This window comes from Ammospiza nelsoni, chromosome 18 (genome assembly GCF_027579445.1).
Source record: "Ammospiza nelsoni isolate bAmmNel1 chromosome 18, bAmmNel1.pri, whole genome shotgun sequence".
Taxonomy (NCBI): Eukaryota; Metazoa; Chordata; class Aves; order Passeriformes; family Passerellidae; genus Ammospiza; species Ammospiza nelsoni.
In genome coordinates, this window is record NC_080650.1 from 12,687,667 (window position 1) to 12,713,556 (window position 25,890).

The 25,890-nt window shown below is 47.0% G+C and overlaps 1 protein-coding gene across 1 annotated transcript; it reads left to right on the forward strand.

Annotated features, from left to right (window-relative positions):
• The first annotated feature begins 3,414 nt into the window (after positions 1-3,414).
• Positions 3,415-25,375, forward strand: HORMAD2 (HORMA domain containing 2). Its single transcript, XM_059485330.1, has 12 exons — positions 3,415-3,459; positions 4,173-4,317; positions 5,877-5,940; positions 6,911-6,947; positions 8,208-8,228; positions 8,939-8,956; positions 10,236-10,303; positions 13,220-13,371; positions 13,881-14,137; positions 14,284-14,392; positions 15,706-15,770; positions 25,241-25,375. Exons 1-12 carry the CDS (start codon positions 3,415-3,417, stop codon positions 25,355-25,357), a joined length of 1,098 nt encoding a protein of 365 aa, XP_059341313.1. The 3' UTR covers positions 25,358-25,375.
• Positions 25,376-25,890: the final 515 nt, after the last annotated feature.

The following is a 25,890-nucleotide window of genomic DNA, read 5'->3' on the forward strand; positions in this document are numbered from 1 at the left end:
TCTGAGGGATAACAAATTGCCTGGAGATGGGAAGAATCGGTATAGGCAGATTATTCTGTAAATAAGATACAAGTGAAACAGAACCCATCTTCCTTGCCTAGATTTGACACTGGCTCCAAAACACTCTGCTCTTTGTGAAGTCCCTGATGCCTTTGAGTTGGGATGATACCAAGTCTCCCTTTCCCTAGAAAAATACCAGAGTATTCTAAGAATGTGGATTTGAGCAACTTCAAACTGCACCTCCTTTGGGGTTATATGCTGCTAATAAACCCAGTATTTTACTCTAAAGTGATTTTAAACAGGTAAGATACCACACCACTGCCCTGTGGGATCTCAGCACTGAGGTGCAGAGGGACCGAGACCACCCTTGGGGGGCTCGGGAGTCCTGGAATGTTGCCAGAAGTGTCTGGTGGCTGGACTTTGATCCTACACAGGAGACGACACCTGTATGAGGATAGGAGGATTTCACTGGGGTAAATGGTGAAGGGATAAGTTAATTAGAGTGTAAAACTCAGGGTTTAGGATTTCTGTACAGGGGGGTCTAAAGAAGTAAGATGGAGGAATTGGGGCGTGTCCTGTTCTTCTTCTTTTTCTTGGCCTCCATCTTCTGTGGTGATGTTGGCACTTTGGGATTGGTTATTACTAAAAGTGCATTGGCTAATAAGGGTAAAAGGTATTGGGGAAAAATGATAAATATTGTATACGTAACTTCGAGTATAAAGATAGGTGACTGCCCCGGGGGCTCTCAGTGTGCTCATGGCTGACTGCTGAGCAGACCTCTGTCAGGCCAAGAGAAAATCTTTTAGATAAACAATTAATAAACACCGAGACCGAGAAAAGATCTGGAGCCTCTTCTCGTCCTTTGAAGCGCGGGTTGTCCAAGGCCACCCCGGGCCTTTCCAGGTCACCTAAACAGAAAAAACCCGGCACTGCCCCTGCCATGGCTGTGCTTTCGCAGGACTTTGTCCTGCCCGAATTCCTGGGACAGGGCAGCAGGGATAGGGACAGGAGCAGATACAGAAGCAAGGACGGAGATAGGGACAGACAGAGGGGCAGAGTAAGGGCAGGCATAGCCATGCGAACAAGGACAGATGACAAGCCGCGGGCAGGTGCAGGGCAGGGTCCGGTCAAGCCTCCGCCTCAAGGCTTGGGCCGCCGCCTCCTGCCCTCAGCACCGCCCACGCCCGGGACTCCGGCGGCGCCGTGGCTGAAGGAGCCCGCGGAGGGCGGTACAGGTAGGGGAACCGCCCGGCCGGACTGGGGCGGGACACGGCTGCGCTTTCGGGCAGCCCTCAGCACTGTCCGGGCTCCCGTGCCCCAGGAGGGCCCCCCATTGTCCTTCAGGGGCTCCTCAGGGAGCTCCTTACGGGGGCCGGAGCTCCTGAGGGACCCCTCAGTGCCTGAGGTCCGCCCCTGCCTCACAGCGCTTCCCAGCGCCTCAGGGAGCTCCGCGCGCCTCAGGGGGACCCCAAGCACCTCAGGGACCCCAAGCACCTCAGGGACCCCAAACACCTCAGGGACCCCAAACACCTTAGGGACCCCAAACACCTTAGGGAGCCGCTCCCGCTCCCCGCGGGAGCCCCTCTCTGCCTCTGGGGCTTTCCCCGCTCCCTCAGCGCCTCACGGCTCCCGCGCCTCAGCCCCGCCGCCCCTCGGGTCTCAGGGGTTCCTCACGGTGCTGCTGTGTGAGGGGCAGGACCCAGCCCCGTGTGCACCCCGGCCGGGTCTGGGCTTCCGCTCATAAAACCCCTCAGGAACCTCTCAAAAAAATGAGTTAAGACCCATTTTCGGAGCCATGGCTGCTTTTTTTAAGGGCTGTGGTTCCTCACCTTTCCAACAGGAGGCACAAGGGGCAGAGTGAGGGGTGCAGGGCTGAGGGTGTCACCGAGCCGTGGGTTCCTAAGGATGCAATTTGTCTTTTCCCTTTCAGTACTAATTTGCTGATATTCAGTGATAAGGTGACTGCAGAGTGAGGGAGCATTGGAGTTCCAGGGCAAGTTCTGTCCTTCCAGTCCTGGTGAGACACTGATGCCAAAATCTTGTTTCTTGTACCTGAACGGCTGGGTTGTAATGGGTCAGCATGGTCAGGGTGATGTTTCCTCCTCAGAAAATAAATATAAATATTGTATGGTTCATAAAACATGTTTTCTCACATCTTTGTCTCACCTAAATCACCTTTATTTAGTTAATAACCTCACGTTGTAATTACAACACCTTTGTCTGCTTTGATTGCATTCCAGTCCTGCTCACAGTGCCTAGGTAAAAAAAAAAAAGCTACTTTGCTAAAATATTTAACACGTTAAAAATTTTGCAGGTGTGTATTTGTTTAAATATACTTTTATAGCTGTAGGCTGTCCTCATTACTAAATGAAGTGCTAAATTTAGCATAAAAGCTGTCACCATGTTCCGATCAACATGTCTTAATGACTGCCAACAAATGGAAACGAGGCTTCCACAGGAGAAAAAAAGAGAAGGCACAAAAGGTGCAAATGCAGAACAAGGTTTGATCAGCTGAGTTAATAAAAGGCTGCATTAGGTCAGGAGTTAAATCACCCTGCCGTGTTTGTGCTATTACTTTAATTGTTACTGGGGAAGTTGAGTAGCTGCGGACACAGCACCGTCCCTCTGGGACCTGTTGGTGGTGTTTCCTTTCATTAACATCCCCCATTTACAATGAGATGTGGAGATCTCCCAGCAAGTCATTTTTCAAACCAGTTAACGCAGGGCTTGTTAATTCCAGCTAATGGAAGTTTTTAATCAGGATTGTCAGATGGTGCTAAATCAAGCACCTCACTCAAGCGAGAAACATGGAATATCCAGTGTTATTGCCTGTACCAATCAGCTCTCCATTCTGGTAAAAAGAGTATTTTCCTCTTCAGTCCAGGCTTGTCTAACTGAAACAATTGGGACTCTTCCTTTTTTTTTCTTTTTGTTTTTACCTTTCAAGGCGTCCCAGAAGAATTATTCCCTTATTCTGGCCAAGACCGATGTTAGCACGTTTCCTGCTTACCCTTGCTAAGTTATTAACTGCTATTGGCAGACCTCCAGTTCTTTCACATTCCCCCTTCACACTTTCTAATGGTTGTAGGAATTAACATTTGTGGTTTGGAATATGAGAAATGCATTCTGAAGTGGCACCGACTGACACCACTTGTGGCCCTGAATTTCAAATACTATTGATTGTTTACCAGTGAGCAGGAGTTTTCACACTCTGCAGGCTCAGTGCCATGGAGTACCCTTGGTTTGCTTTGCTTTACCTGTCCTTCCTGGCAATTAGCTTTCAAACTCTGAGGAATTTCATTCTTACTTTAATATAAATGAGAAATAGCAGTAACTGTGCTCTCTACGTGTCTCATGTCTTCTTTATTTTTCAGGGTTTAGTTACAAGTGGAAGGCAGGTCTTTGAAACACAGGATGGCTGCTCAGCAGCTAGTCAAGAAAAAGAAAAAGCCCTCTAAGGTAAAAAATAAAAATATGGTGGTGCAGACAATCTTAGCTCTCATTTTGGGACCTGCAGAGGCAGGAAACCTTTGTGTTGTCTGCACTGCTCTTAGTTGGATTCATTCCAATTTAGTGAGAGCCAGAATGGGGCTCTGACATGATTTGACTCAATAAATGTAGGCTCATTAGGTGTGTACAGAGCTTTATTAGCAGGAAGAACAGCAATAAAGTAACAGAAGAACTAAATTTAGTGCAGTGTCCACTGCATTGTTCGTGTTGGCATCACACAGTGTGTATTTACTGTAGCTCCAGGTGCTGTTTTACAGCTTGGAGTTAAAATCACTCTGTTGGCAACTCAGGCTGCTGTCAGGGCACCACAGCAGCCTTTGGGCTTGTGTGACTCCCCAGTTAAAACTGCACACCTTTTTGAGGGGTGGCTCTCTGTTAGGTGCCAGCAGTGGAGGGGGTGGGAATGTGATAAAGGGGAGGGCACATCCAACCAGTGCACTCTGCATCTGGGTAATGATGTCAGATCTATTGATCTCTGCCCTTAAATCATTTAATCCACCCACCTCACACACGAGTCTTCCCTGCCTAGCTTAAACACCAGAGAAACCTTAAAATTTCATGTTATATTTCCAAGCTACCCTCTTCCCACCTGCTGAGACTTGTTTCTAAATATAATCTGTGTTACACTTAAGAAGGTGCTATTTCTGGCCTTGCTTTTGCAGGAGGCAGTGCTGTTCCCTGAGAGCATCAGCACAGAGCAGCAGTCCCTGGTGCTGGTGAAAAGGCTCCTGGCCATCTCTGTGTCCTGCATTACCTACATGAGGGGGCTGTTCCCTGAGAGCTCCTATGGCACTCGCTATCTGGATGGTAACACCTGCTCGTTGTGCTGAGGGCTTCCTTCTACTCACTGCCTTTTATCTATAATCTGCCTTGTGTGTTATCTTCTGGCTGCACACGTGGGTGACTTCACTTTGGTGGGGGTTGGCTACAGATTCTCAAATCTTCTCAAGTCTGGGTGCAGACAGAATTTCTGACAGAGAGCATGGAAGACAATCTTGAGCTTCTGGCTTCTCTGTTGGTATTCCTCTAGGGTCATTCCTTGGCATTGCCAGCCCCACGAATCAGGCTTCTGAGCCAGGAGAGTGACTTAAATGTACTCTTATTGGAATGTTTTATTTTCTTTTGGATCTTTGAACCCATGAGGTTCACAGTTTTAGTTTTCATTGGGAGGCTGAAATTAGATTTGTCCATTTTCATAGAATTGTGGAATGGTTTGTGTTGGATGGGACCTTTTAAAGACCATCAAGTCCAACCCTCTGCCGTGGGCAGGGACACTTTGCAGTCGACCAGGTTGCTCCAAGCCCCATCCAACCTGACCTTGAATATTTCCAGGAATGGAGCACCCACATTCTCTGTGGGCAACCTGTGGCAGTGTTTTACCACCCTCATTATAAAAACCTGACTTAGATCTAATCTAAATCATCCCTCCTTCAGTGTAAAACAGTTTCATTGTTGGGATTTGGGGTTTATTTTCATGAAAACTATCTCATACATGCTCTGGGAATCAGAACTTTTTAGGGAAAGAAAAAGAACTTTCAGAACCAAACTCTTGTCACACAATTCCAAGAATTAGTGATGCTTTGGTTCATGAACATCTTTATGATCATTCAAGGTGTGAAATGTCCCCTGCATTCCAGTCCATTTCTGTGTTGTGCCTTATGGCATTAATTGCCCTGAAACATGTTCACATGGACTTTGTAGATTTGGTTGAGGGCACAGAAATCCCAAATTAGTTCTTGATCCCCTAACCCTGAAAAGCCACTGGTCAAATGTCAGGTCTGTCTATGCCTCTTTGATGAGGGGTGTTATTTAACATCTGGCCTGCTCACATCTTCAAAGGCCCCTTGGTTGAATCCTAAGGTGTTATTAATGCCCCTTTTCACCTGCAGGACAGGTGTGCCTTTTGCCATTCTGAGTGCCTGGAAGCACAGGTAGAAGGAGCTGTGTGGAAAAGCTTCACAGAAAGTTTATTGTGAGCACAGTCCTTGGGGCATCGCTTCACATGGATCTTGGTGAAGTCTGAATGCAGAAGGGAAGGTGTTAGGGAATGGTCAAGGATGGAGTGGAGAAGAGGAGGGAGGAGAGGATGAAGCTTCTGGTGTAATAAAGAGGTGTAATGAAGCTGTAACTCCATCCCTTCTTCTGGGAGAGCCCAGGGCTTCTGAGGAAAGCTCTGACATTTGCAAACCCAGCAATAATCTTGTGTCAGCCCACCTGAGACTTGGTGGAAACCCAACAGTTCCGCTCAGGAAGGACCTTCAGATAAAGCTTTTATCCAAAAAAGGGAGGATGGACTGGCTTAGTTTCAGTGTTTGCCCAAGAACTGTGATAAGGATTGTAACTCTGTGCTAAATCTGGTTTTGCAGACCTCTGTCTAAAAATTCTGCGAGAAGATAAAAGCTGTCTGGGATCATTGCAGATAGTCAAATGGTAAGTGAGTAACAGCGAAACCAAGACAAGATTGTGCTGAGTAGGAGACGTCTGCCCCTGCATTCTTCTTCTTCCTGAGCTGGAAAACATCGTGCCCTGGTGCCAGGGGAGCTCCCACTGCAGCTGGGGGTGCTTGGCCCCTGTGTAAGCAGGACAGAATTAGTGACTGAGATCATGTGAGTTCAAGGCCTGTGCAAGTGTTGGCTGCAGTGAGGTCATGGTCAGGCCCCAGAGCACATGTGGCAGCAGAGGTGCAGAGAGAGGGTAAAGACTGAGATCCTTTCTGTTGGGTTGAATTTTTTCTAGTTTCACTTTGATAGGGATTCTTGCACTTGTTTTTCAGTATGTACAATATTTTGTCTCCCTAAGAACCCCACAGTTTTCTTCAAGATGTATTTCACTGTTGGCACGTTCCCAACAAGCAGAAAAACTGTCCCTGATGTGCTAGGGAGATACCTTGCTGCACATCCTTTGACTCCAAGAGTAAATATCTGGCCATTGATGCTTCAAATAATATTTACTACTTTGAGAAAATCTATTGCTGTAAACTCTGCATCAGATAACAAAGATTTACAAGACCAGACATGTTCAGATTGAGCCAAGCCCTGTACAAGGCTGATGGGAAAAGAGCCATCAAAGCTCTGGCTGGGGAGCTAAACAGAGCACAGAGCAGGGACACGCTCAGAGCCAGCCTCTGGCCTCCAAACCTTGTCTTTGTCAGGATTCAAGCAGGCTCTGGGCTGACAGGATAATGCCCCAGAAGTGTAAACAGCACGCAGATGCAGAAAGGAAAATGATGCCTTTGGGACTGACCTGAAAAGGACTTCACAAGTCCCAAATGTTGTTGGTTGTGTTGACCTAATCCCAGAGAAAAATGCCCTTTAACCCACATCTAATGAGTGTGTTTACAGATCAGGAGATAAATATTGCTGGTTAGTACTAACATGTTTTTGGGTTTTTTCCCTGGCAGGATTCAAGGTTGTTTTGATGCTTTGGAGAAGCAGTATGTAAGTGTTTTTTTCACTTTTTATTAGAGTGTCCTATTTCTTCATAAAGTAAGGACAAAACTTTCCTTCCATTCCTGCTGTATTTCTGTTGTGATCTTTGATGCACCCAACAACCTTTACAGCTGTGGGACAGGGGAAAGACCCTGCCCTGAGTATGAGATTTGGGATTTTGTGCCTTGAGCTCAAATCCTGTCCACTTTCTCTGGGCTCTCCTGGCTCTCCATGGTGTGGGAACCAATTTGCAGCCTGCAATGGATTTTCCTTAATTTCGTGCTCTACATTTGTGTTCTCTTACATCTGATAGAGATCCTGCCAGGCAGATCTGAGATCTGGATCTCCTGCCTGTTTTTGTTTTCTTGAGAGAGGTTCTGTGCCTCTGCTGTCCTTCATCTCCTTTTCCCTAATCTTTCCCCTTCATCTCCTGTTCTCTAACCCTCCTGGCTTTTCTCTCAGGCTCAGAATTTATCCCTTTTTTCCCCCTTAATTCACCTAATAAAATATGCAACTGCTTCCAGGACAAAACCAGCTAGCAAGTGCTTATATTCCTTGCTGATTTTCACAGAAAAACTGCCCTGCACAGGATAAAGCACAGTTGCTGTGCTCTGTGTCTGCACTGTTCACCAGCCCAGCTCCTCCAGACCAGGTGGAGCACTGGTTGTTCTGGCACTGATGATCTGAGCGTCCCTCAGACATCACTACAGCTGTCAGTGTGCACAATTAACAGTGTTGTGAACGCAGTTTAGTGCTTGCTGACAGCTCTAGGAGGTATTTAGCCCTTTGTTATTCATGAGAGACATAAATTAATTGTTTGACAAGGATTAAGGAAAAACTGAGGGATTTAATGCATGTTATAAGATTTTTTTAAGGGCAGTCCCATGTGCAATTCCTTGATAGAGCATAAATTAAATACCTTTGGGGAGTTTCCTAGCAGAAAGCAAATATTAACCTTGAGTAGGGATGGGTGCTGTTGTGAAGAGTTTTGAACCATTATTTGGGGATTTGTTTGAAAGGAGTCCCAGGGGGGATTACTGAGCATGGAGTTGTTTTTTGGGAAACTGTGTCAAGCCAGGCAAACTGGCCACTAGGTGTTGCTGATGCTGTGCTGGGAAGAATCTGCACGAAGGGTTTTAACTCCTGGTTTGTTGAGTGTATCTATTCCTTCTCCCTGTGTAGGCAGTCGGGGTTTGATAGGACTTGCTTTTCCTTGCCCACTAAGGTTAGAAGTTGATTTTGTGTTTTGTTTTGGTTTTCTCTCCTCAGCTACACGTGGCTGTCCTTGCAGTAAGTAAATGAATACAAAGTGGTTTTCTCTCCCCTCCCCTGCTTGAAAGAGATACAGAGTCAAGGTTGTGTCAACCCATTTGTGCCTTCTTTAAGGAGAAGCCAAAATGTGTGTGATTTTTAATAGAGCTGTGACCTTTCTTAGATACAGTAAATGTAGAGTTCAAGGCTGCATGGAAATGTTTTTCTCAGCATGTCAGACTTCTGACTGTGGCCTTATTTGTCTCCTTAAACTCTGAGAGCGATTCCTATCATGGAAACTGCCATGTGCTTCTCCATTTCCATTTTTCTGTTTCTCCAAAATGGAGAGCACATGGCAGAGGGGTCCTCCTTATTAATTTGATCCTGGAGAAACCACACACTGGTGGTTCTCACTGTTGGCCTCAGCCCCCTACAAAGCACCAGAAGCTTTGCTCACCATCCACCCTGAGCATCATCTGAGCAGTTAAATCCCAGGCATCAATAGCTGCCTGTGAGGGCTGGAATGGGAATGAACCTCTTTCCTCCAGTATTGCACACATGAGTGTCTTCACCTGTCTTTGAAGTGGTAAGTATTGACTGCAGATAGAGGAAGGCTCTTTCCCAGCCATTCCTTTCTCTGATCCCACACTAAAGATAGCACAGTCTCTGCTCTAAACTGAAAAATCCTTGTTAGTCACTGGTTCAAGTCGTCCCAGGGAGAATGTCCTCACTGTGCTTTCTTGTAACAGATTTACACCAACCCCGAGGTAAGAAAGAGTCTTAATTAATCTTTGAGGCAGCTGAAGACATGGGTGAGTACATTTGTATTCAGAGTGGAGTGGAGGCTTAAGTCCTACCCTGACAGAGCTCCTTGGTGACCCCATTTCTGTCCCTGTGCCTCACTCCGGAGTGCCAGCTCAGTGAGCTGCACTGTGATCAAACACCCGGCTGAGGGCCCACCAGGCCTCAGGCAGGGATGTTAGCAGGCAACTAATGGGCATGGTCACCGTTTTGTTTTCTTTTCCCAAAGAGAAAAAAATGGGAAATTCAACATTACTCATTTGCAAACCACCTTTTTAACAGGCCTGGTGAAAAGAGCTGGTTTGTCATGCAGAGAGGTGTAGGACAGAAGGCAGGAATCCCTTCAGACCTGGATGGGTGTGTTGGGTGGTGCCTGTCCTCAGCCTCTCTGTGTTCCCTGTTGTGTTTCTGTTTGGTTTCACCTGGGGTTGTGATCCAGGAGTGAGGGTCTGCATCCACTCTAGGGATCAGGGAACAGCTTCACAGCCTTTGCATCTGAACCTGGTTCCATTCTGCTGTGTGGCACCTCAGAGTCTGGGGACAGAGCAGGAGCAGAGTCATGCCAAGGCTGGATTTGCAAGGAAAGCTCCGAGTTAAGACCTCAGCTGAGCTCCTGCTAATCGACCTCATTGTCTCCAGAAAAAGTGAATTATAGGCATGGAATTGGTGTACAATAGACCCTTTCTCTTGGGGGAAGCTGTCTGTTCTTCCTAATTGTTTTATTCTTTAATTCTTTTAAATGGAAAATCACCCACTATTTTTGTCTACCTCAAAAAGAGCCCGAGACCAGTGAAGTTCAGCTATTTTCCATGCAATATTGTTTGGATTTCCCTGTGGGAAGAGTCCTCCAGGCCCTTGTACCCATTCAGAGAATGGGGCCAGGCTTCCTTGTGGCACTGGTCACCTGGGCAGCTTCCCAGTTTTCCTTTAGCAAGGGACACTGGGAGGGCTGGCCAGCCCTGGAGCCTTGCTGGAGACTGAAGCAGGAGAGCCAGGCCCACAGAGGAAATGGAAGGAGGAGGCAGGAAGTTTGTAATTTTTTTGTTTTTTGAGTGCTAGGTAAGATGTAGCTGTTAAGAGAATTCACCAAAGCTTGTGCAAGCGATAGTAGAGTTAAAATTATCAGCATGTCACTGGATTAATTCTGTGCTCTGGCAGAGAGTGTGAAAGGACTCTCCAAGCTCAGGACACATCTTGTTTCTCAAAGTGATCCATTTCTGCTTCTCTCTCTTGTTACATCTCTAGACAGTCACTGAAATGTATCAATTCAAATTCAAGTACAAAAACAAGGTGCCCCAGATGGACATCTGCAGGTAAGGACTTGGGTTCATTTCTCAGGGTCACACTAAAAACTATGTTCTTGGAGCATTAAGAAACTACACTTTCTGATTGCCCAGAGAGATTGTGGACTCCCCATCCCTGAAAGTGTCCAAAGCAAGGTGGGATGGAGAACCTGCTTTAGTGGAGGGTGTCTGTGCAGATGGCAGAGTGGGGAGCAACGTGAGCTTTAAAGTCATTCCAACCCAAACCATCCTGTGATTCTGTGGTTTGAGCAGGTCCAAGCCATTAAGCAGCTGTAAATACCATCAGAGTTGAGGACATTCACCTTGCAGGCTATGAACTGCTGGGAGGATGAGCTGAAATGCTCTTTGATAGCACCAGGAACCCTCAGAGCACACCTGAGCCACGGACATTTGACAGAAGTGGTGCCTCATCAGGGAGGCCATGCAGAAACCAGCCCAGTTGTTGAGCTTGCTGCTGTCTCAGCTAACAACAAGTGTTCTTGCACTTCCACCAGGCAGCCTTGTGCTTTCAGATGAAACTTGCTCAGTTTGAGCCCTTTCACCATGATCCTGTGCCCTGGATTTTTTCCCTTGAGCATTTGCATACGTGTTCTGCTTGAGCAGCCCTGCATGGGTGACCTGAGAGAACTTTCACTTAGGAGGCCTGAGCTGATGGTGCAGAATATGTGGCAGGAAGTAGCAGCTTTTTGCCTCTTTTTGGCACTCTCTGTTAGATATTTAAAGCTGTGTTTAGTAGGCCATAATCCTGTGGAGCTTCAAATAAATGCTATCAAAGGCCATTTGCTATAACCAAAGCAAAGAAAATTAATTAACCTGTTTTTACTTTGTTCTGCAGTTGGCACTGGTGAAAGATGGATCTTGGAACCTGCCTGAACAGCAAGAGAGCTCTGCTGTCTTGTGTGCTCCTCAGGGAGCTCCTCCCCAGCCCTCCTGGAGTGTGCCCTTAGCTGCTCTTTCTCTAAACACATCCAAATAATCTTTAACCATAAGGCAAAATTATTTTCTTTTGGGCAAATCTGAATTATCTCTGGAATGACTTTTTGGCTGTGCACTCCATTTCTGCTGTCCAGTATCCTCACACTGAGGGGAAGAGGAGATCTGGGATTTGAAGGATAATAGATAGTCCTTGAATACTTTGGGGTTTTAATCAGCCTTACTCATTAATTCCTAGAAATAAGCACAGTCCCCACATGGAGCTTGGGTGTCCTTTGTGTCATCCAGGGAGAGGCCAAGCCATCTTCCTGTCATGCTTGAATGTGCTCTGAGGCTCCAGAGCCTGTGGCACTGGATTCCTGGGCTCTGTTTCGTGGGGATTGGCAGTGCTGTGGCAGGCTCATGCGTGTCCCTGCAGTCTCTAATAATCCAGAGTTCTGGCACAGACAGGGAATTGTGTCATCTTTGCTATCAGCTCCTTCAGCTGAGAATGCTGCCTTTTACACCTGCAGCAGCTGTGCTGTGCAAACTCTGAGTTAATCACGCTGGGAGAGAGGTTTTGTGAGGCTGCAGCGTCACATCCAAGGGGTAAGGGGAAGCTTTCTCCTAAATGGTCCTTGCCTTATTTTAAATGGATTTTGGGGGACTTCCTTGCCACGGATCCCACTCCTTCCAAGATTCTGTTCCTTGTCTTCTGCTTTTTGACTCCCTCCTGCATCAAATTCTCAGTGTTCCCATATTGAAGCAGTGCTTGACCTGTTAATGCTGTTAATTCCTATGGACATCTCATTTCTTTTTTTCTTATGAACTTTCCTTTTGCCATTGCTGATCTGCTAATCCCACAGTTTGTAATGGTGATGGATATTCCACCTTAGGCACTCCAGCATTTTCCTCTCACTGTACATTTCTGAACATGCAGGATTCAATCAAGGACCACAGTGCACATCTAATACCACAGAGTTTGGACTTCATGGTCTTAGAGATCTTTTCCAACCTAAACGATGCTGTGATTCCATACCTTGGGGAGTCAAGCTGTCCCACAGCCACCCCATTTTCATGACCCAAAAAAGTTCAGCTGGGAGGGGGAATTGATCTTAATTTGTTCCTTTCTGAGGGTCAGTCAGTCAGCTTTGCTCTGGGATATTCTTGGGTTACTTTTTTACTGCTTTTGATGCAATTTGGGGTGATTGTGTTGGGCACCCTCCAGCCTACACATGGTGTCAGGGGTCTTCCAAAGACGTAATGAAGGAGCTACACATCTTTATGACCCCTTCTCATTGAAAGTTAGGGAAGTTCAGGTCCCTTAGTCACACAGTGATTCATCTGAAGTTGGCTGGCTGCTCTCAGTTGCTCATCTCATCTACCTCAGTTTTAATCAAAGAGAAAAAAACTCCTCTGGAGTGCCATTCATCCCACTCATGTCACCGATGGGTCTCTGTCTGGCTTGGAGCAGCCAGCTGACATTTCGATGGGTGAAGGAGGTGAGAGGAATGCCCCTTTGTCACTGCTGAAAAATGTGCCTCTGAGCTGCTTTTTCTTACATGGAATTGAGTGAGAACATGCAATTCACTTCTCTTCAAAGACTGCAGAATGGACTTGAAAATAGCCCCTGTGATGAATCAGCTTTAGATGGGATCCTCAACTCATTCCTCTCATTCCTGAAATTGCTTAGGTGAAAGGCACTTGTTTTATGGTCCTTTGATCCAATTTAATCATGTTCAAACAAGTGAGTCATGACATTTGTATAATGGCTGCCCCAGCTCCGAAGTCTGTTCAAATGGAAATGCCAGGCCTCTGAGTTTGGAGGGTGTTCTGCAGATGCCACCCCATCCCTGGAGCCTGCTTCACTTCCCTGTTTATCTGGAAATCACATAAAGACATTGTAGGTTTGTCACTGGTGGTTTCAGACAAGTCACTGGGTGCTCTGTGTGTGTAATTGGATGGTGAATATTCATGACTGAGGACAACAAATCCATTCTTCTTCCATTGCAGCAACCACAGGGAGTTTGTGGCCGGGCTGTGCAGCAAGGATGTCAAACATGCCAGCAGGCTCCTGCTCAGGACCCTGTACCTGCTCATGCAGGACCTGGGGCCACTGCCCAATGACATCACCCTGAGCATGAAACTCCTCTACTACAACCATGGTAGGTGGAGAGCAGGGTGTGCCCCGGGGAAGAGTTCCATCAGTGTCTGTAGTAAGTGTGAGCCCTGTGAATAAAATAAAGCATAGAAATGGCTGACAGCACTGAGAAATGTTGTAACACAGTAAATATTTGTGATGCACAGGGGTGGCAGACGTTTTTAGGAGAGGTTTGAAATCCATATAAGAAGTACAGCTATGTGGTGTGAAAGAGAAAAATCCTTCTTCCCTGGATGTTTTGGGGTTTTTTGTTTTGTGGGTTTTTTAGGTTTTTTTAGTTTGTTTCCCTAAGGAACAAGCAATGCCAGGTTTTGCTCCAGCACTTTAATGGTATCTCAGCATCCTAAAGTAATTTTTTCTTTGAACTCCCTGATAACATTTGCTCAGCTGGTTTTACCCTTTGCGTTCTGTCCCTTCCTCCTAAAAAAAACCAAAAAAAACCTCGAATAATCAGACTGAGGAGAGATGGAACTCAGTGTCCCTGACCTCATGGGGTTCCCTCTCCCTGTGCAGTCACTCCCAAGGATTACCAGCCCCCTGGCTTCAAGGAAGATGGCAGCCCTGGGGACCTCTTGTTTGCTGGGGATCCCATCAACCTGAAAGTGGGCTCAGTCTCCACTGATTTCCACCTCATGAAAATCAGAGTGACAACTGAGAAGAAGAGGGTGAAGAAGGCTGACAGCAACCTGATCCAGAAGAACGGCCCTACTGAGATCTCCCACCAAGGGCTGGACTGTGAGGAAGATGAGGAGGAGGAGGAGAGCACAGAGGTACAGAAATAGCTCTATCTGATCCTCACCAGAATAGAATTTATCTAGCAAAAACCTCCTTAAAAGAAACATTTTCCTTATGGATTTACCACCTGGGTGTATTTTTTAGGTTATATTATTAAGACAAAACATCATTTGCTTTACAGAATCACCCTTGCCCTGTCAGAGCAGATTCAAATGAGCATGAAGGGGATATAAGTGGCACCCATCCGGGCAGAAAAACAGAAGCATCTTCTTTATGCCTTGAAGAGAAAGGTAAATGCTCAGTTTCAAAACTGAAGGAGCTTCTGCTCCTGATTATGTCCCAGCATAATGTATTCCACACAATGTCCTGGGTCTTCAGTGCAGTTAATAACAGTAGGTTATTTGAGATATTAGAGAAAAAAATTGTTCCCTGGGAGGGTGGGCAGGCCCTGGCACAGGGTGCCCAGAGCAGCTGTGGCTGCCCCTGCATCCCTGGCAGTGCCCAAGGCCAGGCTGGACATTGGGGCTGGAGCAGCCTGGGACAGTGGGAGGTGTCCCTGCCATGGCTGGGGTGGCACTGGATGGGCTTTAAGGTCCCTTCCCATCCAACCCATCCCATAATTCTGTGGTTTAAGTTTTGGATGAGCAAAGTTTGTCAGGCTGTTTGTGTTGGGTCAGACTGAACTGTAACAAAGGGCTGCTGGTTGATTATGCTTGGTTTGTTAACAGAAACATTTGATTTTGTATCAGTATCTTTGTACCTCTTTATCTCAGCAGTTTTTTTGAGATATGGAGGAAATGCACAGATCATCAAAACTGAGTTACATTATCTCCATGTTCAACAAAGCTCTTTTCCTTTAGCTGTTACAGTTTGACTTTTGCTAATAACTTCCATATGGGAAAAGATACATTAAAATACATGAGAAAAAAGCCTTTTCTGTGCCTTTAATCAACCCAGCCTGTGCTATACCATGCTGTTTGACCTTTGAGGCTGGGATATAGCCTGTGGAACAATACCATCTAGTGACAAAATGGTAAATAGCATTCCTGGGATTGCCAGGCAGTAGGATAAAGCAGCTCCCCTGCCTGTGAAATCACCTTTGCAGGTCTTTCTCCTGCAGATTCCCTGATGACTAATAAGGAATTAACTCATCCTGCCATTTTTGTTGCTCTGGGGATTTTTACAGGATCCTCCTTCTCTAAACAGTTGCCTCATCTCATGCCACTGAGGCACTTTGGACACCCCCTCAAATTTTATTGAAACTGTCTGAAAAGTTAATAAATATTAACCAGGAGAGATCTCCCCTCCTTTCCCCCACCCCTCACACTTAGGGCATGTCTAGACGTAAGTTTTGTTTTCTTAGATCCAGGTTAAAAGGGAGATTTTAATTGATAGAGCTGCTGCAAGCTGATATTCAGATGACACTTCATGCTGAAATTTCTCTTTCTAGGAATAAACTGCCACTGCTGGCAGTGTCTGAGAGCAAAGCTTACACAATTTCATGGGATTTCTGCCTCAGTGCTTTAGTCAGGCTTCCAGATATTTATTTTTTTTAATTAAGCACTTTGCAGCTAATTTTGCTTTGCTGTTTGGGTTCTTGCAGGTAGCAAGAAGAGAGGAGTCAAGGAGGAGACAAACAGGATGCCTTGCTCAAGGGCTTGTCAGGAGGTGAGGAAGCTTTAGTGGCTCTGAGATACTCCAGGCACAGGGGAATACACTGCCATGGATCATTGCATCATCAAAGATGGCACAAAATTCACTAACCTTAGTGGATTTACTGTGCAGGGTAACAATACACAGAGGCTACAGAGTAGCAGAGGGATGTAAACATAAACAGGAAGCATTTAGGAAGAAGCTTTCCGTGATCAGTTTATTTCCTCTGCCCGGTACTGGAATTTAATTCTGTTCTCTGGAGCTGGTACCTCTGAGTAACACACACAGAGCCAATCTCTGTCCCAGCCAGGCTTGTTTACCTGTGGGTGGTTTTAGATTAAGAGTCTGAAATCACTAACCTATTTTAGGTTTGAAGGGTGTATTTTTTGCCTAATATGGTCTTCACCTCTCCCCTCTTGCTCCAGACTTTCTTTACATGTGAGTCACAGGTACCTAATGATTCCTATCCCTTTTTGGTTACCCCTCTGGGCTAGAAAGGATTATCCCCTGGAGGTACTGATCTCTTTTTTGATGGTTATTGGGGCAGCTCAAAGAATTAGGATAGACCAGGTAGGTTGTTTCAGATAAGTAAAAAATTAATCCCACCCTGAAGGCTGGCCAGCCAAACCCTGAGTCACCATCTGAACCCAAATTCACATGCAGAGGTTTGTTCAGTGACATGGCAAATATCTGAATACCACCAGACTTGCCACTTGATCCTCCTCCCATTCAAATTAGCTGGGAATCATGTGAGCTTGAATGGTCAGAAACTGCTCTTTACAGGATAAGTTAACGAGAGTAGGAAATTGCTACTAAAATTTTCCCCGCCTCTGTTGAAAAGAATCTAACCCAGACAGCAACTGCAGACTGCTGCTCACCCTGTCATTCTAAAGGCATCTGCGAGGTATTTGCCTTGACTCTGGATCTTAGAAGTGAACTTGTGTGCCTAGGCTGGTATTTTTCAAACTTTAACCACATTTTTTTTTCGTGTCACATCCTCCGCTTTCCTTCTGATCATTGTTTATTCTGTCGTCTGTGAAAACAGGAGCCTTTTTTGTTTGCGCCTCATGGTTGCCCCACTGATTCATGCTCTGACCTTCTTTTGGGGGCTGTCACCATGGCCAGCACAGCACCAGACACCTCTCTCAGCATGTGCATTTCATTAGAATTCGGTAGCAGGAGTGAGAGTGTCTGAAGGTGGTGGAAACAGCATTAGTTGCTGAAAAATGGAAGAATCACTTTATCCATCATGTGCTCCCAAAGACTTTTAAAAAAATCCCAAGCCCTGGGAGATTCTTTTCTTAATGTATTCTTTGATGCTATTTTTAAAACCTCCTAGCTTAGAAACTGGCTAATATTTCACCCCGTTTGGGGAAAAACAAAGTCAAGCCAGTAGTTAGAATCATCACTGTAAAGCCTGCACTAATAAAAATTGGACACTTTTTTCCATATGAGAGGGACTTTCCCTTCTTTTCTGAAGGAAGTGGTTAAAACAAATGACCATTGTGTATTCCATGTGAATCAGGAAGCCAAGCTGGTGGCTGAAGTTTGTCCTAAAAAATGAGGAGAAGCTGGGGTGGAAGTCTGAGTTAGGTGTTGTCTGCCAGGGTCAGGTGTAGGTGGGATGGGGAGGAGCAGACCTGGTGGGGTGTGAATGTGAACACCTTGTTGCCATCCAGACACTACAGATAATGTTTTCCATCTCTTGGGTTGGGGTGGGAATGCCAAAATCTTCCAAATGCACCGGAACAATTTAGAGTGTCACAGAAAATTGCTGTCTGCATGGGGATTTGATATTCAAGAAGTTCTGAGTTCAAAACCATTACCCACAGTCACAAGATGCTTTTGGAAATGTGGGTGAGCACATTTCTGCTCCTCAGCTGGAGTGAATCCTTCTGATTGCTTGGTTACAAAAAATAAAAACTGGAATTGGGTTTATTGGTCATTATCTTGCTGACCTAGAGCTCTTCAGGAAAACCAGGAATTATTAAAGGTTTATTTTTGTCTAGTTGACATGGGAGAGGTGAAAGGGTGTGGATCTGCCAAAAGAGAAGCAGCTCTCCCTGCCCAGCGAGAGCTGGAGCTGGCCTTTAGGAGTGGTCACAGAGAGTCTCTGACAGAGGGCTTTGCAGGTTGGGGAAAAATTTTCATGTTCTCCACTGGCTTCTTACCTGCCATCTCATGATTGATGAGCCTTGGGATCAAATGAGAGATTGCCCTTTCCCAGCAGAGCATCTCTGCACTTAATCATCCAGAGTTAGGCACCAGCATATAAATTAGCTCACCTCTCCTGGCTTCAGGAGCCTTCTGATTGCATCAGCCAAGGGTTTGTCCTCCTGTGCTATCTTTGTGCATCTTCCTTCTTTTCACTGGCATTCTGGGAGCTGTGAAGAGTTGGGGAAAATAGAGAATTGCTGCCCATTAGTTTAACTAATAGAAATCTGCTGGAATTGGGTCCTGCACTGAACTTGGGATTATTTCTGAGTTCTTCAGCAAACTCTTGTATCCTCTTGTAAAGAACATCCTTGAATGTCCTTGTGCTGAAAATTGATTTTGGTCAGCTTTGTCTTCGTGTAAGCAAACATGTTGCAGTGGAATGAGTTTGGAATGGAACAGAAGTAGAAGATGAGTAAAATCTGACCATGTGAACGCCTCTGCAGGCATTTATCTCCCATCAGGAAGCTGTGGGCTGAAGTTCTGGGGTGGTCCTTGGAGCACAGTCTCAGTGCACAGTGAGGCAGCCGTGCAGGGAGCCCTGGCTGGGAATGGTGTGGCTGGATCAGCACAGCACCAGGCAGCTCTGCCTCCCAAGTTTCTGCCTTCATCAGCTGCTGCCAGACCCTGCTCCTGCTGCTGGGCTGGCCGTGCTTGTAGACTGCTGTGGGACATGAGGGAGACAAGTGTTGACACTTGGCATTGTGTGGGCATCCCAGTGGGACCAGGGAGGGCTCAGGGGTTCTGCTCTGGGACTCACTGGCTGCTGTAGGCAGGCTCCTGCCATGTGGATCAGCTCTCCTGACAGGAGCTGTCTGCAGCTGAGATGTCTGGGGAGAGCTTCATACCTAAGTTCTGTGGATCAGGGCTGCTGTAGGCCTCAGAGGACAGTCTGTCTGGCCTCCAGCTGCTGCTCCTTGTGCAGAAGGTATGGCTGCCTGGCCACGTGCTCCTTCTCCAAGGGACTGTGTGGACTTTCATGGATGGTGCAGTAATACCTGTCCAGTGTGCCAGGGATCAGTGTCAGTTACCCTGACAGAGACCTCAGAGCCCCTGCCAGTGCCCAAAGGGGCTCCAGGAGAGCTGGAGAGGGACTGGGGACAAGGGATGGAGGGACAGGACACAGGGAATGGCTCCCAGTGCCAGGGGGCAGGGCTGGATGGGATATTGGGAATTGGGAATTGTTCCCTGGCAGGGTGGGCAGGCCCTGGCACAGGGTGCCCAGAGCAGCTGTGGCTGCCCCTGGATCCCTGGCAGTGCCCAAGGCCAGGCTGGATGGGGCTTGGAACATCCTGGGACAGTGGAAGGGTCCCTGCCATGGCACTGGATGGGCTTTAAGATCCCTTCCAGCCCAAACCATTCCACAGCTCCTGTGCCCTGCTGAGCTGCAGTGTTGTACACAGCTTCCTTCTGGCACTGAAGGTCAGCACAACTGCAGAACAGCAGCTTGGAGATCAGGACCTCTGTTGTCTGATTTTTCCCAGGCAAACCACGTTCAGAAGTGCCATGACAGAAGGCAGTTGAAGGATGAAACCTGCCATGTGCAGAGCAATAGGAAAGCATTTTTCTGTGGCAATGTCATTATCTTGAACTTTCACAGAAGAGAAAAAAAAGCAGCAAGGTTTATCTCTGTCTGTCTATCAGGAGAGTGTATCTGATGAGAAGTTCCCAGAACATTTTCTCCTCCAAACCAGCTGAAGCTACACAGGCCCAAGCAATGAAGAGAGAAAGATTCAGAGATGAGCTTGCCTCTCCTTCCTGTGAGCTCTGGCCATGCTGGGAGGAGTGAGACAGGGAGGTCAGGAAATTCCTGGCTTCTCTCAGTTCACGTCAGATCCTTAGCTGTATCTTGGGGCCATTCATCCCTTCCATGAGTTATCCCTGTCTAGTGTGCAGGAAACAGTTTCCTAGTGATCTCTGCATGCAGAGGTGAGGTCTGTCACCCACAGATCCAGGGAGATTTAACCCTTGCACCCTCAGATTCCCTGGCAGCTCCCACAGGGACATCTGTGGGAAGACGTGGCGCTTCCGTGCTGGCTGCCACTCCATGTGTTCCTGCTGTGCATTCTAGCAGCCAGACCCTCTGAAGAAATCCACAGAAATTAAGGTTGGACACATCTAATATCCCAGGAGGGCCTGCAGGGTAGCAGCCTCATAGGCAGAAAGACAGAGTTTGGAATCAGGATTCTGGGAAGTGATTGTGATCCAGCAATGAGAATGTCCCTCACTGAAGTGGATAGTGTGATTGAGGGCCCTGGAGGAGACGAGCAGGAGAGATGTTGGTAATTTTGTCTTCTAACAAAAAATTTTGAAGCTGGAATTTTGGAATTTTTGAATTCTGGAAAGATCTGCTCATTAATCCTTTAAAAGCTACAAGATACACCAGGTACAGTGTGGGATCTCAGCACCTCAGGATGGAGGTGCAGAGTGGCCGAGAACACCCTTGGGGGGCTCGGGAGTCCTGGAATGTTGCCAGAAGTGTCTGGTGGCAGGATTTTGATCCTACACAGGAGATGAGACCTGTATGAGGACTGGGAGGAATTCACTGGGTGAATGGTGAAGGGATAAGTTAATTAGAGTGTAAAACACAGGATTTAGGATTTTGGTACAGGGGGGTCTAAAGAGGTAAGATGGAGGAATTGGGGCGTGTCCTGTCCTTCTTCTTCTTCTTCTTGGCCTCCATCTTCTGTGGTGATGGTGGCACTTGGGGATTCGTTATTACTAAAAGTGCACCGGTTAATAAGGGTAGAGGGTATTGGGGAAAAATGATAAATATTGTACACGTAACTTCGAGTATAAAGATAGGTGACCGCCCCAGGGGTTGCGCAGTGTGCCCATGGCTGACTTGCTGTGCAGACCTCTGTCGGGCTGAAAGAAAATCTTTTAGATAAACAATTAATAAACACCAAGACCGAGACAAGATCAGAAGTCTCTCCTCGTCCTTTGAAGCGCCGGGCTCTTCAAGGCCATCCCTGGGCCTTTCCAGGTCACCTAAACAGCACCGAAAACTTACAGTACAGAACGGGGTGTGAGACATAAGAATGGCACTGAATGACAAAGGTCTATCAAGAGCTGAGGAAAAGGAAGAGGACTGGTGATAGTCAGTGATGTGTTGGTGTCATTTCCTGGGCACAAAAACGTGGCAGCTTTCCACAGCAGCACCACACTGAGGGTCCCTCATTGTTCCCCCTGTGTAAGCTGGCTTTCCCAGTAACCACCGTGATCCTCCTGCCCAGATGGAAATCAGGAGGGATTCCACTGATGTCAGTGTGACCATGGCACTGGAATCTGATGGGAGCCCAGTGCTGGGGTTTGACCACAGAGCCACCCCTGCACAGCCATCGGGGTCAGCAGGGCCAACCAACCTGCTCAGAGCACAGGGAGAGGGTTCCTCAGGACCTGCTCCTCTCAGGTGGTGAGTATCTGCAAGGAAGGAGGCTCCACAACCTCCCTGGCTGACTTTCACCACTACTTGCTTGCCCTCACAGTAAAAAAATTAAAAGTTTGTCCTTATGTTTAAACAGGATTTCTTGTATTTCCCTGGAAGTGCTCAAGGCCAGGTTAGATGGGCTGTGGAGCAACCTGGGCTAATGGAAAATGTCCCTGCTCATGACAGGGGAGTGGGATGAGATGAGCTCTAAGATCCCTTCCAACACAAACCCTTCTGGGAATCTGTGATTCTGTGGTTTCAGTTCGTGTCCATCTCCTCTCATCCTTCCAGTGACACCACGATGTGTCCTGTGACCCTGGGATTTTGCTGTGCTTCAGAGCACGGAGCAGCCAGCTGTCAGTGAGCAGGCAGGAATGAGGTCTTAGGGGACCAATCTGAAGAGTCACCAGGTTGATTTTTGGAAGTGACAAGAGTTTGCTGTGCTGTTGAGTCAGTGGTAGCTGCAGCTGAAATCACAGGATGCCTCAGGTCACTCTGATTAACATCCCTGATGATGAGAGTCCTCCACACAAACTGTGATGTCCTGACACCTGAGGGTCACTCTGCCTTATTCCAGCAGCTCAGTCTTGTATCTCAGCCCTTATTCTTCCAGCTTGCTCGATGGAACTGCACTTCTTTTGACATTCATGTGCTTGTGAATTTGTGGGGATAGTTACAAGGTACCAAACAAAACCCTCCGTGTCCTGGACAAAGGGAACTCTTCTGAGGACATAAAATGTGCCAAGTGCCAAACCTCAGCATGGGGCAGCCCAGGGACAAAAAGGGACACAGCCTAATGCTCTTGTGCAATTTTAGCTGTTCTGCATAGGATGCCCTGGGAAGCAAAACACATGTCAGGAGAGCTGTAAATCTTCTTCAATTTATGCTGGGAATTTTTGGCTGGAATATGTTGGGACACTGGGGATTGCAAACTGGGTCCTGATTGTGTCTATCTAAGAACAGCAGTGTGGCTGTGGTCTGCTCACTCTGCTTCGTCCACCAGTCTGCCTTGGGAAGGCTTTAATCTAAGTCTAATCTATTTTTAGCCTGATATCTTCTCCAGACAACTCGCAGCTGTCCTGTGAGTTTTATGCCAGAAATTAGTAACACTTGTATGATTCACAAGTTAGCTGCAGTTCTACAGGAAAACTCCTGCGGCAAAATATTGCTTTTTTACACGTAGTAAAACAGGAGATTCACACTCACTGTGTGTTCATGGTATGACCCAGACCCTGAACTCTGCCATGGACTCAGAGTCAGGAGGTCATGGAGCTGCTGCTGCCTTTGCTGCTTGCTCTTGGCTTGTCCCACCTGTCAGCAGGGTTCCTTTTTGGGGTGAGGGTGCAAGGGGCTGCACCTTGTCCTACCTGCTTCTACAGCTCCTGGCTCGTCCATGGGGCTGAGGTTGTGTATGAGGAAATGCAACATTCTCCCAGCCCAAGCTCTGACATCAGTTATTCAATGAAGCATCCCAGTACGTGGGAAAAAATTAGAATTAATTAACTTCTGGAGGCTTTGATTGTATGTTTAATCAATGGGAGGGATTTCCTGCTTCTCACCACACCGTTGAAGAGGTTTACTTTCTGCTTCAAGTCAAATAAGCACATGTCGGGTCTGACTTAATCCCCTTTAGAGCAGCTTTTCTGGGGAAGAGGCTGGAGTGTTTGGTTAAGGATGGGAGCTGAAGTTGGGCTTGGGGTCTGTTCCTGGCTCCGAGCTCCTACGTGAGCTTGGGCAGGGACAGGCCAGGACACGCTGGCTGCAGTGAAATAGCTCTCACTGCTGACATCTGATTCATTGAATGGGTGAATAGTGCTTCTCTGGAGCCCTCCATGGCTTCCTTGCATGTTTTCACTCCTCATCTCAGGTTCCTGTGAGGTGCTCGTGCTGCCTGTGGTGAAGGGCAGGAGAACTGGGGGGAGCTGGAGTGCAAGCAGCTGCTCATCGTGGCTATTTCTCCTCCTTACAAGTATCCCATCCATGCAGGAAATTCTGGAGGAGTAGCAAAGGGGTAAAACCTTCACTGAGGAGCTTTCTGGGCTGTGCAAGATCCATTCCTCAGTAGAAGAAATTAAAGCAGCAGCTCTAGCTAGGTTTAAACAGAAGGAGAGCTGCCTCATCCAGGTGATGGGGCTGGGAGACTGGGAATTGTGCCCCTGCTTTGCTGTGTGTCCATCAGGACAGGGTACAAACCTGCAGCTGTGTTAGCACTGCAGAGGTTTGGATGCAGCATTTCTTTCTCTGGGCCCTTCACTTCAAAAATAGGAGGAAGCAGACGGGTTAAAATTATGTTAGGGAGAGGAAAGTAAATAGCTGCCAAAAATGCCAGTTGGAGCAGCTGAATGTCAGGTGAGGAGCTGTAACACATGGCTCTGTCCTCAAGCAAACACACCTTGGGCAGCCTTGGAAAGCTCTGTCAGCCTGACTGTGCAGGGTGAGGGAGAACCTGCCCAGCCCACTTTGGCACATTCTTGTTTTCTCTGCTTTTAGGGAAAGGAAATTGTATTTTTGCATTAAGCAACATTGTATGGCTCATAATGAAGAGGAGGGAAGAAAAACAAATTGAAACATGATAGAGAGGCGAAGGGAGGCTGTTGCAAAGCATTTTGCTGTTAATCCCTAATCAGAGCTATTTCACACATTAGAAAGCCCATTGCTATGCAGAGATTGCCAAAGCCACCAAGGTCAGATGGAAAGCCAGCCTTGGTGACGTGAGTGGGGAATTCTATAATGACCACATCTTGTAATCTGGAGACCTTGTGCTCATCCCCGGGATGTGTTCTGGAGCAGCTCCTCATTAACTCCTTGTGCTTCCCCGATGCAGTTCCGGGGTGCCTGGTGTCTTGCAGTGACACTAGAGGGAGGTACTCCTGTTTGGGAGCAGCAGTTCTCTCAGCACTCCTTTCCCTCGCTGTCATCCAAGTGAACTTTGTTTTGGAGGAGAAGCTCTGTGCTGTGCTGTGTCCCCTCAGCTCAGCTCCAGTGAGAGAGGCCACATTGCCAGACTGTGCTTTGTCCCTTCTGGGTGGGCGACAGCACACATTGCTCTCAGCAACTCCAGATTATTATTGTAGAAATGCAAATATGTGACATGATAAGGAGGATAAGTGAGTTTGTCCCCTGGCACAGCCAACACTTCAGCTGTCGTCCTGGCTGTCCATCTCCCTGTGGTCTGTCTGAAGTGTCTGTTCCATTGACTCACTTATATTCTCACATATATTTATCTGTGTTTTTTAACCTCTTGGGTCGCTGGTTCAGAGTATTTCTGGGAGAGGTTTGTGTCTTTCTAGAGGGAAGTTAAGCCTTTTGGGGAAAAGTTTGCTTGGCTTAGTTATTTTTCACAGACTCACAGGTAGTTTTGAAGCCTGAGATTGACCAGCTCACACTGAATTCCCTGATGTACAAACAGAGGGACTGTGTGTCTTCTCCTGAAAGGCTGTGACAGATTTCACTTAAGTGCCCCTTTCTTTTTCATATGTTATGATTATCTGAGGTTGGTGGAGAAACAAATGCCCTATCAGCTATTATATTCCTCAAGGATCTCCTTGCTCCTGCCATTTTCTGTCAGTGATGGGGAGCTGGGTCCTGTCCCCTGGCCACCAAATCCATTCCCTGTCCCTGAAGCTGAACCTGTTGCTTGCACAACTGTTACATTCCCAGCTCCATCCAGTACTCCAGTTTTGATTCCTTGCCTAATTGCTTTTCTGGAGAACAGGATCACACTGAGCAAAGCCAGGAGGATCCAGGCATACACATGACACTTTTGGAAGCTGTACTTTTTAACTCATGTTGCAGGAGCGTGCCCTGTGAGAATGATCCCTGTTTCTGATGGTTCTTGCAGATAAACCTCCTGAACCTTGCCTTCAGCCAGGAAGAGGTAATAGGACCTGAGAAGAAAAGGAAGGTCAGTGAACCAGAGAAGCTGCCTCTGAACAGCAGGAAATTATGTTCATTCTGACACACAATACATTTGGAAGGTGTGAGTTTGCATTGTCATCTGACTGGTACAGACCAATGTTTAACTCTTCCCCATCCCACGTGTATTTCTGCATGTTTATTTGTCTCCTGAAAACTCTGGATTGCCAAGAGACAGCAAGCACCAGAACTGCCATGGCATTGCCAGCCAGCTGCACTTGTTTGATGTTCTTGAGCTGAGAATTTATCATTCCACATAAACGGTGTCTGTGTGCTTCTTTCTGCCTCTTTCCCTCACACTCCCTGCCCCTCACTGGCCAAGTCCCCTCCTCTGGGGCTGGACTGTCCTGTCACCCTGATTTAAGGCATTATTTCCAGATGAACTCTGAGGTATCAATGCCAGCAGGCAGCATGTCTCATGATCCACCACACTGTGCTTAACTTCATCCTTTCTGCTGTTTCCTGGAGCTTAGATTTTTTTTTCAAATAAGGGGTCTTATCTCTATTGAGTGCAGAGATAAACTAATCTGTACACATTTTCTGCTGGTGCTGGATATTTAGATTTTTCTTCTGACT

Bases quoted from the DNA above. Each gene is read 5' to 3' on its own strand.
- HORMAD2 (XM_059485330.1), top strand. From the start codon at position 3,415: ATGGCTGCTCAGCAGCTAGTCAAGAAAAAGAAAAAGCCCTCTAAG. The intron at 13,372-13,880 runs GTAGGTGGAGAG...CTCCCTGTGCAG, and splicing joins ACTCCTCTACTACAACCATG to TCACTCCCAAGGATTACCAG. The intron at 14,138-14,283 runs GTACAGAAATAG...TTTGCTTTACAG, and splicing joins AGGAGGAGGAGAGCACAGAG to AATCACCCTTGCCCTGTCAG.